This window comes from Schistocerca gregaria, chromosome 4 (assembly GCF_023897955.1).
Source record: "Schistocerca gregaria isolate iqSchGreg1 chromosome 4, iqSchGreg1.2, whole genome shotgun sequence".
NCBI lineage: Eukaryota > Metazoa > Arthropoda > Insecta > Orthoptera > Acrididae > Schistocerca > Schistocerca gregaria.
Genome location: NC_064923.1, coordinates 758,827,151 through 758,839,827, shown reverse-complemented (window position 1 = coordinate 758,839,827; position 12,677 = coordinate 758,827,151). Strand labels below are relative to the sequence as shown.

The 12,677-nt window shown below is 36.8% G+C and overlaps 1 protein-coding gene across 3 annotated transcripts in view; it reads right to left on the bottom strand.

Moving 5' to 3' along the window:
* Window positions 1-12,677, bottom strand: part of LOC126266719 (autophagy-related protein 2 homolog A) — a 492,161-nt gene that overhangs the window by 175,080 nt on the left and 304,404 nt on the right. For 2 of the 3 annotated variants that reach the window (XM_049971191.1, XM_049971192.1), the window contains 4 exons: window positions 11,048-11,634; window positions 10,794-10,966; window positions 7,088-7,344; window positions 6,895-7,012 (listed from right to left, as the gene is read on the bottom strand). In XM_049971191.1, the coding sequence (XP_049827148.1) occupies window positions 6,895-7,012; window positions 7,088-7,344; window positions 10,794-10,966; window positions 11,048-11,634 (1,135 nt within the window). The remainder of the gene's footprint in view (window positions 1-6,894; window positions 7,013-7,087; window positions 7,345-10,793; window positions 10,967-11,047; window positions 11,635-12,677) is intronic. The other variant, XM_049971193.1, reaches the window with a different exon arrangement.

The following is a 12,677-nucleotide window of genomic DNA, read 5'->3' as shown; positions in this document are numbered from 1 at the left end:
GGACATGCAGCTTTACTGTATGATTAAATGATGATGGTGTCCTCTTGGGTAAAATATTCCGGAGGTAAAATAGTCCCCTATTGGGACCTCCGGGCGGGGACTACTCAGGAGGATGTCGTTATCAGGAGAAAGAAAACTGCCGTTCTACGGATCGGAGCGTGGAATGTCAGATCCCTTAATCGGGCAGGTAAGTTAGAAAATGTAAAAAGGGAATAGGGGATAGGTTAAAGTTAGATATAGTGGGAATTAGTAAAGTTCGGTTGCAGGAGGAACAAAACTTCTGGTCAGGTGACTACAGGGTTATAAACACAAAATCAAATAGGGGTAATGCAGGAGTAGGTTTAATAATGAATAGGAAAATAGGAATGCGGGTAAGCTACTACAAACAGCATAGTGAACGCATTATTGTGGCCAAGATAGATACGAAGCCCACACCTACTACAGTAGTACAAGTTTATATGCCAACTAGCTCTGCAGATGATAAAGAAATTGAAGAAATGTACGATGAAATAAAAGAAATTATTCAGACAGTGAAGGGAGACAAAAATTTAATAGTAATGGGTGACTGGAATTCGAGTGTAGGAAAAGGGAGAGAAGGAAACATAGTAGGTGAATATGGATTGGGGCTAAGAAATGAAAGAGGAAGCCACCTAGTAGAATTTTGCACAGAGCACAACTTAATCATAGCTAACACTTGGTTTAAGAATCATGAAAGAAGGTTGTATACATGGAAGAACCCTGGAGATACTAAAAGGTATCAGATAGATTATATAATGGTAAGACAGAGATTTAGGAACAAGGTTTTAAATTGTAAGACATTTCCAGGGGCAGATGTGGACTCTGACCACAATCTATTGGTTATGACCTGTAGATTAAAACTGAAGAAACTGCAAAAAGGTGGGAATTTAAGGAGATGGGACCTGGATAAACTGAAAGAAACAGAGGGTTGTACAGAGTTTCAGGGAGAGCATAAGGGAACAATTGACAGGAATAGAGGAAAGAAATACAGTAGAAGAAGAATAGGTAGGTCTGAGGGATGAAGTAGTGAAGGCAGCAGAGGATAAAGTAGGTAAAAAGACGAGGGCTGCTAGAAATACTTGGGTAACAGAAGAAATATTGAATTTAATTGATGAAAGGAGAAAATATAAAAATGCAGTAAATGAAGCAGGCAAAAAGGAATACAAACGTCTCAAAAATGAGAGTGACTGGAAGTGCAAAATGGCTAAGCAGGCATGGCTAGAGGGTAAATGTAAGGATGTAGAGGCTTATCTCACTAGGGGTAAGATAGATACTGCCTACAGGAAAATTAAAGAGACCTTTGGAGAGAAGAGAACCACGTGTATGAATATCAAGAGCACAGATGGCAAACCAGTTCTAAGCAAAGCAGGGAAGGCAGAAAGGTGGAAGGAGTATATAGAAGGTTTATACAAGGGTGATGTACTTGAGGACAATATTATGGAAATGGAAGAGGATGTAGATGAAGACGAAATGGGAGATACGATACTGCGTGAAGAGTTTGACAGAGCACTGAAAGACCTGAGCCGAAACAAGGCCCCCGGAGTAGACAACATTCCATTACAACTACTGACGGCCTTGGGAGAGACAGTCATGACAAAACTCTACCAGCTGGCGAGCAAGATGTATGAGACAGGCGAAATACCCTCAGACTTCAAGAAGAATATAATAATTCCAATCCCAAAGAAAGCAGGTGCTGACAGATGTGAAAATTACCGAACTATCAGTTTAATAAGTAACAGCTGCAAAATACTAACGCGAATTCTTTACAGGCGAATGGAAAAACTGGTAGATGCGGACCTCGGGGAGGATCAGTTTGGATTCCGTAGAAATGTTGGAACACGTGAGGCAATACTGACCTTACGACTTATCTTAGAAGAAAGATTAAGAAAAGGCAAACCTACGTTTCTAGCATTTGTAGACTTAGAGAAATCTTTTGACAATGTTGACTGGAATACTCTTTTTCAAATTCTAAAGGTGGCAGGGGTAAAATACAGAGAGTGAAAGGCTATTTACAATTTGTACAGAAACCAGATGGTGGTCATAAGAGTCGAGGGGCATGAAAGGGAAGCAGTGGTTGGGAAAGGAGTGAAACAGGGTTGTAGCCTCTCCCCGATGTTATTCAATCTGTATATTGAGCAAGCAGTAAAGGAAACAAAATAAAAATTTGGAGTAAGTATTAAAATTCATGGAGAAGAAGTAAAAACTTTGAGGTTCGCTGATGACATTGTAATTCTGTCAGAGACGGCAAAGGACTTGGAAGAGCAGTTGAACGGAATGGACAGTGTCTTGAAAGAAGGATATAAGATGAACATCAACAAAAGCAAAACGAGGATAATGGAATGTAGTCAAATTAAATCGGGTGATGCTGAGGGAATTAGATTAGGAAATGAGACACTTAAAGTAGTAAAAGAGTTTTGCTATTTAGGAAGTAAAATAACTGATGATGGTCGAAGTAGAGAGGATATAAAATGTAGACTGGCAATGGCAAGGAAAGCCCTTCTGAAGAAGAGAAATTTGTTAACATCGAATATAGATTTAAGTGTGAGGAAGTCTTTTCTGAAAGTATTTGTATGGAGTGTAGCCATGTATGGAAGTGAAACATGGACGATAAATAGTTTGGACAAGAAGAGAATAGAAGCTTTCGAAATGTGGTGCTACAGAAGAATGCTGAAGATAAGGTGGATAGATCACGTAACTAATGAGGAGGTATTGAATAGGATTGGGGAGAAGAGAAGTTTGTGGCACAACTTGACTAGAAGAAGGGATCGGTTGGTAGGACATGTTTTGAGGCATCAAGGTATCACAAATTTAGCATTGGTGGGCAGCGTGGAAGGTAAAAATCGTAGAGGGAGACCAAGAGATGAATACACTAAGCAGATTCAGAAGGATGTAGGTTGCAGTAGGTACTGGGAGATGAAGAAGCTTGCACAGGATAGAGTAGCATGGAGAGCTGCATCAAACCAGTCTCAGGACTGAAGACAACAACAAACAACATGAAGAAACAAAGACATTATGATTGCTGGTGACTTTAATACAGATTTTCTAATGCAATCTTCCAGTAAACATTCACTGCAGTTAGTAATGTTGTCTTTCAATCTAGCTCACACTGTAAACTTTCCAACTAGGATCACTAAATCCTCAAGGACAGCCACTGATAACATTTTTATAGACAAATCAAAGGAACAAAATCATATCATAAAACCTGTTATACATGGACTATCAGATCATGAAATGCAGGTCCTTGTTTTAGATGTAAATTCTAAGCAAATTATGAACACTGCTAAATCTGAGTACAGGAGACTAATCAATCAACCAAAAATTGAGTGTTTTAGAAAACTGCTCAAAGATATGAACTGGAAAGATGTTTATAGTGCTCATGACATGAATGAAAAATATAACACATTAATGAACAATGTCAGTACCATGTTTGAAAACTGTTTTCCCCTAAAAGTTACTCAAATTAAACAGAAGTCTATAATAAAACCATGGATTACACAAGGAATAAAGATTTCCTGTAAGACAAAAAGGAAAATGTATCTGTCAACCAAGAATAGCTCCAATGCTGATGATTTAGCTAAATACAAGGAATACTGTAAAATATTAAAAAAAGTAATTCAGACGTCTAAACAAATGCACTACGAGAAGAAGATAGCAATGTCAGGGAACAAAATAAAAACAATATGGGATATAGTGAAAGAGCAGACGTAGAACCAGAAAGGAACAGGAGCAAATAGCACTTAGGGTAGATGACACATTAGTAACTGATGGGCATAGTGTGGCAAATCTATTTAACAAGTACTTTATATCAGTTACTGATAGAATGGGATTGTCAGGATCAGTAAATAATGCCCTTGAATATCTGAAAATAGCCTTTATAAATAGCTTCACGTACATGAATATGTCACTTACTTCACCAGAAGAAATAACCTTCGTAATAAAATCTTTAAAAACAAAGCATTCTAGTGGTTACAATGAAATTTCAACAAAGTTAATTAAGGCATGTTCTTGTGAGTTTAGTACAATTTTAAGTTACTTGTGTAACCAGTCAATTATAACTGGAACATTTCCTGACTGGCTAAAATATGCAGATGTTAAGCCTCTATTCAAGAAAGGGGATAAAGAGATACCATCAAACTACAGACTGATTTCACTTTTGCCAGCATTCTCAAAAATTTTAGAAAAAGTAATGTACAGGCAGCTTCTCAAACATTTTACCACAAGTAACATATTATCAAGAACACAGTTTGGATTTCTGAAGGGTTCTGATATTGAGAAGGCTATTTACATCTACAGTGAAAATGTACTTAATTCATTAAATAACAAGTTACTAGCAGCAGGTATTTTCTGTGACTTGTCAAAGGCATTCGATTGTGTGAACCACAACATCTTTTTAAATAAATTAGAATTCTATGGTGTCACGGCAGTGCTGCAAAATGGTTCAAGTCATGCCTCGCTAACAGGAAACAAATGGTGTTAGTGCAAGGGCCTAGTGAATAAGTCATCAGTCATCATCAGAATGGGAAGAAATTACATGTGGTGTCCCACAAGGATCCATCTTAGGGCCATTAATGAAATTTGTCCTAAATAATATATCTCTTTTTTCCGACAAACAGCTCAGTTCATACATACAATACCAGGAACAAAAATGATTTGCACAAGGACTAAAAAGCACTTCCTTTAGTTCAAAAAGGGGTCCACTACTCGGGAACACTCATCTTCAATCATTTGCCAGTAAACATAAAAAATTTAGTTACAAATAAAGATCAGTTTAAAAGGAGCCTGAAAGACTTACTAGTGGCCAACTTCTTCTACTCCATTGATGAATTTTTTAATAGAAACAAATGATGTATTGTATATAATCATACTATTAGTATTGTTATTTCAGCTTTTTTTTTTTTTTAAATGAAATGTTCCACAAATCCACAAGGTTCTCCTCAACACAGATCTATGGAACAAAAAACTAATTTAATCGTTCAGCTAGCTTCTCGAAGTCCTCCTCAACAGCAGGAACCCAGTTCTGGAACAGCCTCCAGCATTACATAGAGAACTGAACATCATCTCCACATTCAGAGAACAGGTAGTCAATACATCTGCTAAAGTAACAATAAGATTATCATTGTTCCTGTATGCATTGATTACCCTTGTACATCCCTCTTTCCAAAACTGATCTTCCTCATTTGCCAGCATTCTTAGCTGATATAATCTCCCTTAATTTCCTTTCCCCAAAACTCACTATGTCAGAAAACATCTATTATGTAGACCTATAAATCCTTCTTTTACCTGCCACTACAATTATTGTTATTAATGTCATAATTATTGTCATTATTATTATTATTATTATTATTGAGTTAGTACAATTTACTCACACCATCACCGCAGACACTCAAATCATTTTAATACTAGTTGTCATACTTAAATTATCGATAACTATGATATAATATATACTGTACGTGTGAAACCCTGGTCTGATCGAAGAGAGGGCCTGATGGCCCTACTTAGATCAGGTTAAATGAATAAATTTTTCCCTCACTCCGTTTTTGAGTGGGACAGGAAAGGAAATGACTACAGCCAGATTTACAAACAGCCATTCCTCACAGGTACAGGTATGTTAAGGAAATGTAGCATTGCTAATTCCCCCGTGTTCTGCTTTCGATCTAAAGAAACTGTACATCCTGTAAATTATATCTCTCGCCTGTTTATGTAGAATTTGGCACTTCCCACCATTATAAACAATGATAGCTCGCAACAAGTGGAATAAAAATTCTCTTACACTAACTACAACATTCTCAGCAGTGTGCTTACTGGCTGCTGGACAATGTACAACATCAGGTGTGTAGAACAAGCCTAAATCAGACATCTTTCTTTCATGGTTGACAACTGTAGTGGTACAAGGTACCCCCACCATCCACCATACAGAGGCCTGCAGAGTGTGTATGTAGATGGAGACGTAGACCACCAATATTACAAAATTTTTCAAGGGCATCTGAGGTACATTAGCAGACATTGTTTAAGCCATTCATAAACCATCCTCTTGAAAAATACCATCCTCAAGAAGATCAAAACTCTCACTCATGCTACTTGTTTATGTATCAACATTATTTTGCAATGTAGGAGGGGAAATAAACTTTAGTCCTCTCATGTTTTCTCTAGGTGATTCATTAATGGTGCGACTTTGGATTTACAGCCGAGCACTCAACCCCATTTTATGCACCAAAATGTATAAAGTGGAATCAGCACCATGAAAGCATATCATTAATGAAATTTTTATTGTGTGAACTGATGCAAGCTACACAACATAGAAACAGGGCTACTGCATGAGACCCCACACATCCAAAGCAAAGCTCTTTTCAAAGTTGACTAAAATACTGAAATGAAATTGCAGAAAGTTCCTCTAAGATCAGCACATGAGCCACTGTCCTCACTTGAAAAGTTCTCAAATAAACAGATTATCCAAATCAGAGGAGCTATCAATACCATTCAGTATTAACCAAAACATCTCCTACATTTTTGACCTAATGCAACTAAACTGGGCAATAATTTTAAAAGATAAAATTAGATTCTAAAATTTTACATATGCGTGTAAACTGACTGAAAGCACAGTAAATGTTTGGTGTACATGAGTACACTGTATCTAAAAGACCTAAATGTTCATTAAATAAACATTCATCACCACCAAAACTTTAAGTTATGCCATGCAATTCATTTCTCCAAGCAAAAGGAAGTCTTTGGTGTACTGGATAATGATCACTAGCTGTATGCTACATATGAGGTACATAAAGTATCAGATGCAAAAAAGCAAAAACTATGGTATACAAAAATTAACCTAAAGCTACTTATTTACTTTGCATTAATGATGATATTGAAGAGTGAACTCACTTCTGTAGGACTGGCTTTTGAGAAAGAAACACCACTACCTGTGACTCCCAGTCGAATTTCACTTGGGGATCTAACTACGTGATGAGTGGTGAAAGGAGGTGAGGATGGGCAACTTTTGCTGTAACAGAAAAAGTCTTGTTTAATTAATATAGTTTTACCCCATGGACATATTTGTAATAAAGGCAAAACTCACCATTCTACCCTGTAATGTTCATCTATCTTGACTTGCTTTTTAATGGTTTGTGAAGAATCAGGCACTGCAAAATCTTGTCCACCATACATATGCCATACAACACTCATTTCTCTTAGTGTATAGCGAAGAACAGCAGCAGGAAAATGTTTTGGTGCTTTCAGGAGATCAGTTTTTCCCAGTGGAACAGAGAAATGATTGTCTATTATTCTCACTGGTTCTTGTATCAGCATTCTTACTTCTGGCAAGCCATTACGAGGCTACAGAGAAAAAATAAAAGAAAACCTTACAGTACCTTAGAGCTGAACAATATGAACAGTAATTACAAATACTTCAGAGCTACCATTTTATAAAGTGCAACAAATACATGATGTTCTCATGTGCATGACAGCTTGGCCAGAAATAGACAAACAAGGACATGACTAAAGTGTTTGTCTTTCTTATGACTCACATACCTTTACTTTTTTAATGGATACAGATCTGGAAAGGGGGGGGGAGAGGTATTTTTACAGTGAAGTATTGGTTGCTTCATTAATAATAGCATGGGAACAACAAACAGATCCAGCAATCACAATCTCAGAAAAAAAGTGTGGAGTTCTCCTCCCACAGGAATACAAAAATATAAGACAAAAAGTAGTGTTAATATTTGTTGATTCTAAAAAGGCATACGATGCTACAGACAGACACTACCTCCTCAAAACCCTGAAGATATTTGCAGTAGATAGAAAAACTCTGGAAATAACTAAACAAACTCTTGTACACAGAGTAACTAAAGTTAAATACCTTAGAACAATTTTTAGTCCCTTCCAAATTGTATCAGAAGTCAGATAAGGGGATTATTTGTCACCATTAGTATTCACCTGGGTGCTGGAAAAAGTTATACGAAGAAGAAAAACAATAAGTTAATAACTATATAAAGTTGGGTAGAGCAGATGATGCAATAAATTGTTTAGCCTTTGCAGATGATCTCGTAATAATAAATGGAACCTTGCAGAATGCAAAGAAAAACGTCTGAAGGACACAGCTGAAAAGGCAGGTCCGCAAGTATCTTTTGAAAAGGCAGAGGAGTAATGAAAGTAACTCACCAAGAATTTTAAAAACCAAGTATGGTAACATAAAGAAAACATAGAACTTTAAATGTCTGAATGAAACTACAAATATAGTGCAAAATAAGCAGTTAATATTAGAACTGAGAAAATGAAAACCGCATACATGAAAGTGCGAAATCTGCACAATAATAACGGTTTTTCTTAAGACATTAGATATAGCATAATAATATAGTGGTAAAACCATAATTACTATTTTTTTATATGGATGCAAAACGTCAAGACATCAATTGCATCTTGAAACCAAATAAGGAAATATATACTCATTCTGCCCTAAAATAATGGCTAAGGTCAGGAAAAGGCATGTTACACTCTATGGGCACCTAGAGAGAATGGAGGAAGCCAGACATAAAAAGAGGATCCAACATTCATCCAAAACAGGGAAAGAGAGAAAGAAAATGGATAGAGGGACAAGGCAAAAATGGACTTAGAAGAAATTCAGACTGCACAGGAGACCTTACTCAATGGAGAGAAATTCAAACTAGAAATCCAGAAATTCAAAGGTTTTCATAAGGAAAAAACAAACATAATGGCAACTAGAGTAAAATAATCAGATAAGAGAAAAAAATAAAATAGTTTTTGAGAATGACGAAGGAAAAGAGTAATAACTAGTTATGCGGATGTGCTCCGTATGATGCCTTAAACAATTTTTTTTAATAATTCTTAAAACAAGCTACATAGATTCTCTTATATAAAAGAAAGAACGAATACAAAATCATAGTGGAGGATTATGTTCATAAAGAGTTGGGGATAATTTGAGAGAGAGAGAGAGAGAGAGAGAGAGAGAGAGAGAGAGAGAGAGAGAGAGAGAGAGAGAGAGAGAGAGAGAGAGGGCACAGAAGTGTAAGGAAGAGGAATGTACAGATGTACAGAGTGAGTGGAAGAGCAAGAGCAGAGGATTAACTGCTTCCTTTCTCTAACTGGCAGTAATTCAATGATGATTGACAATGATACCACAATTTGCAAAATTTGGGACCCACTCCTTGAATGCTAAATATTTTCCCACATAAACACAGTACATACTGTTGTTGTCCAGCAATCCTCTGCAATCCAATGCAACAATGGTTGCATAGCAACCAATGCTAGCCTCATACAGTTGCACTCACTGGCCTATCACTGATGTAAAAAGACGTCAGTGGCACTTGTGTTGCTTAGCAATGTTATGATACCCAGGCAGCATAGAAGTGGCACCTGCTGTAATCAGTCAATGTCAGCTGCGTTCGCTAAATATATCGCTGACATCTTAAGGTCCCTATATGCACTCCATATTGAAATGTTTCATGGGTTGTTTTCGTATTGGGGGTGATAAGAATGCGCAGTTGATGCAGTCCAGTAGTCAATCTGCAGTTTTTGTATTTTACTGAATTTTCCAATTCTCTTATGTTTTCTGTCAATTGCCGTACAATATCAAAGCTGCAATGGTTCTGCTACATAGTGCCCTTGAACTGTGAACCAGCTCCTCCCCCGTGGGGGATCCACAGAGTCAGTGATGCGGAAACAAACTTTTCTTCTATCTAGTGGAATAACATAATCAGAGAAGTTGAACTCGATGTATTTCCAATAACATACATTCGTAACTTCTTCTAATGGATCGACTACATAAGAGTTAAAATCTGGCTAGATGTTTGCATAAGTGCATCTTGCAAGAGACTCTGAACAATTTTTTTTTTACAGTAAAATCTGAACAATTGCCTTTTCGGTGATGATTTCTTTGATGTCATGGAGGTCACATGCACTCCATGCCATGCACCCGCGGTCCCAACATCCAGCAGGAAGAAGCACCAGTCCGCAGCCCTCATTTCCGATAGCACAGGATTCATACAATTCTGATCTGAACAAATCATAAAAAACTTCCAAAAGTGAAGTGCCTGCTACTTACTAAATACCTTAACCCATGAACATATTTTATCAGCCAATTGAGATCAAGGACATAGAACATCTCGTTCTCTGAATGACATGTTATACCTCAATATCAGCTTATGTAGTACCATCCTAGATACAATTGGTGAAGGAAAGTTCTTGAAGAATGTGAATGTAAATAGTTTAGGGTTAAAGGAGACCACTCAGCAAAATGCAGAAACATTGAGTTGTTGATAGGCAGACACAAAAGAAAAAACTTGCTAGCTTCCAGAGTTATCCTTTGATGAGTTAGAGTACAACACACAAACAAACAAACACACACACACACACACACACACACACACACACACACACACACACATGCCTATGTCCTTACTTGATATGGCTAGACTAAAGTCTAGCTAGCACCATGTAGGGGAATAGATATGTGTGTGTTCACATATTTTACTCTGAAAGCTAGCAAGTGTCCTTTCTTTTGCATGTGTCTTGATGGACAAATTTCAACAACTCAACCTAGATACATATGTTACACATAGTACCAACCTAGATAGATAGATAGATTCCCTAAGTATGTAGTGACTTTTGTGCCACCCTGCATGCTGTAGCTCTTCCACAGCCACATAATTTTTAAATAATTTGAAAAGAACGTCACATCAAGACAGAAAATAAATTACGTAAACCACAGCTCCGTATTGTGTGTACAAAACTGAAGAAAAATTATATTTATTAACAATTACACTTACCAGGAATCCTGATCCAGCCTCTTTATCCAGAATACAGAATTCATCCTCCCAGTTGTCATCTTCCTCTTGAGATAGCTCTGAATCACCCGAGGGCTTTATGGGAATTGGTTGATTCTCATCAGGGAAAAAAAAGACCTCCACATCTTTTTTGTTTCTCTGAGAACGTGGTGATCCTTCATAAAAGCAAGCGAGTCAGGTGAGTTAAAACAACCACAATATCAGAGACAACGTAGATACAAGAAAAGTCTACCTACTTGACTTAAGCCCAGTATCAGGAGACAGTGTTTCCCTCATTGCTTCTTCCATCATGTTATGCACATGAGCCACTTGTGATTTAGACAAAGTGTCTGATCCAGGTTCTTGCCTCGTAGTTGTTAAATCTCCAGTGTTTATTAGTACTTGATCAGCATTACTATGATTCTGCACACTGATGCTTTCAGGACCAGTCTCTACATCAGTTTCAGTTCCAATTGGTCTCAGATCACCATCTGATGCAAAGTATGTAAGGAGCTCAGCCAATGCCTTGGCTGTATCAGCACATGTGTGTATGTGTAGCATATTGTTGGAAGCACGGAGATCGATACGAGGACCACCTGATCCTTTGTCACTCAGGCGCAAAGACAATTCAAATAGTCCCATATCAAGGACACAGACATAATCATTACGCAAATCCACTGGACTATTTTGCTGCTGCTGATTCAAATTGGTCTTATTAGATATATAAAGTGCCGAATCTTCAGCAATGAAACGTAAGGTTGATGTGCTAGTCTGTGCTGCTATGTTGCTTGAAATACTGAAGCTACCAACTGTGATCATTGACTTAAGTGGTAGATACAGTGGTCTGTAAAAGAGGAAATATCTAATTGTTTACAGCTGTTATGTTTTGTACTACAGAAGGTAGTAAAACCAACTTTTCACAGTCAACAAATTTCATCAAAGAAAAAGAATTTCACAGAACTGTGATTGATATTGATTCATCTGACATGTTAGACTCTTAGAAACTATTTATCACTAAAAGGTGTTCCAATTTGTATTGGAAAACAAAATCTTTTGTCTTGTCAAAATTATAGTTCTAAATTTTTGCTACAGTGTTTGAATCAGAGAAATGCATATTTTATAGCTTTGAAATAATTCCTTCTGCCTTCAGTTTCCTATATCTACTTGAGAGCTGATGAAATTCTATGTGGTCAACATTTTATTTTGTGATTTGGAGATATATTCATATTTTCCTATTTACACTCCATTTTTAATTGCTTTGCAGTAGATCTTATTACACTTATCTGATACAATTTTGGATTTCTTCTGACACATGATTTTATTTTTATAGGAATGCAGAAACCTTTTCTTCACCCTGGAGATTTTTATGCCAGTTATAAGCCAACTTTTAATTCTGGTTGTTTCTAAACTTGGAACGCTTTGTGAAAATAATAACGAAATATTTCAAGCATGGAACTGACATGCTATTTGCATCTGACTCATTAAACATTTAATGCCTTGGATACCATATTAACAGTAAGTAGAAGTTTGCAAAAAACTTCACTGAAGTCCTTTGAATAAATCACTCTCATATCCCCATCCCACTCCCACTGTTTTTTTACATTTGTCTTTGACAATAATAAAGTTTCACAATTGCTACAGCCGTTATTGAACACCTTAGCAGTAAACAGAGAGTAATCTTCCTTTGAAAATATGACCTAATTTTAATATCGCAAGTAATTCTTGTTTGTGTCTTTGCTGCAGGCATTGCACAAAAATTCTCTGTCATGTATAGTAATTCATTTCTGCAATTACAGGGTTTTAAAGAAATCAGTGTTACATTCACATCACACAATTTTCTTTACTGCTGATCATGATGTACTTAATTCCTCAAGTTTGATCATGAAA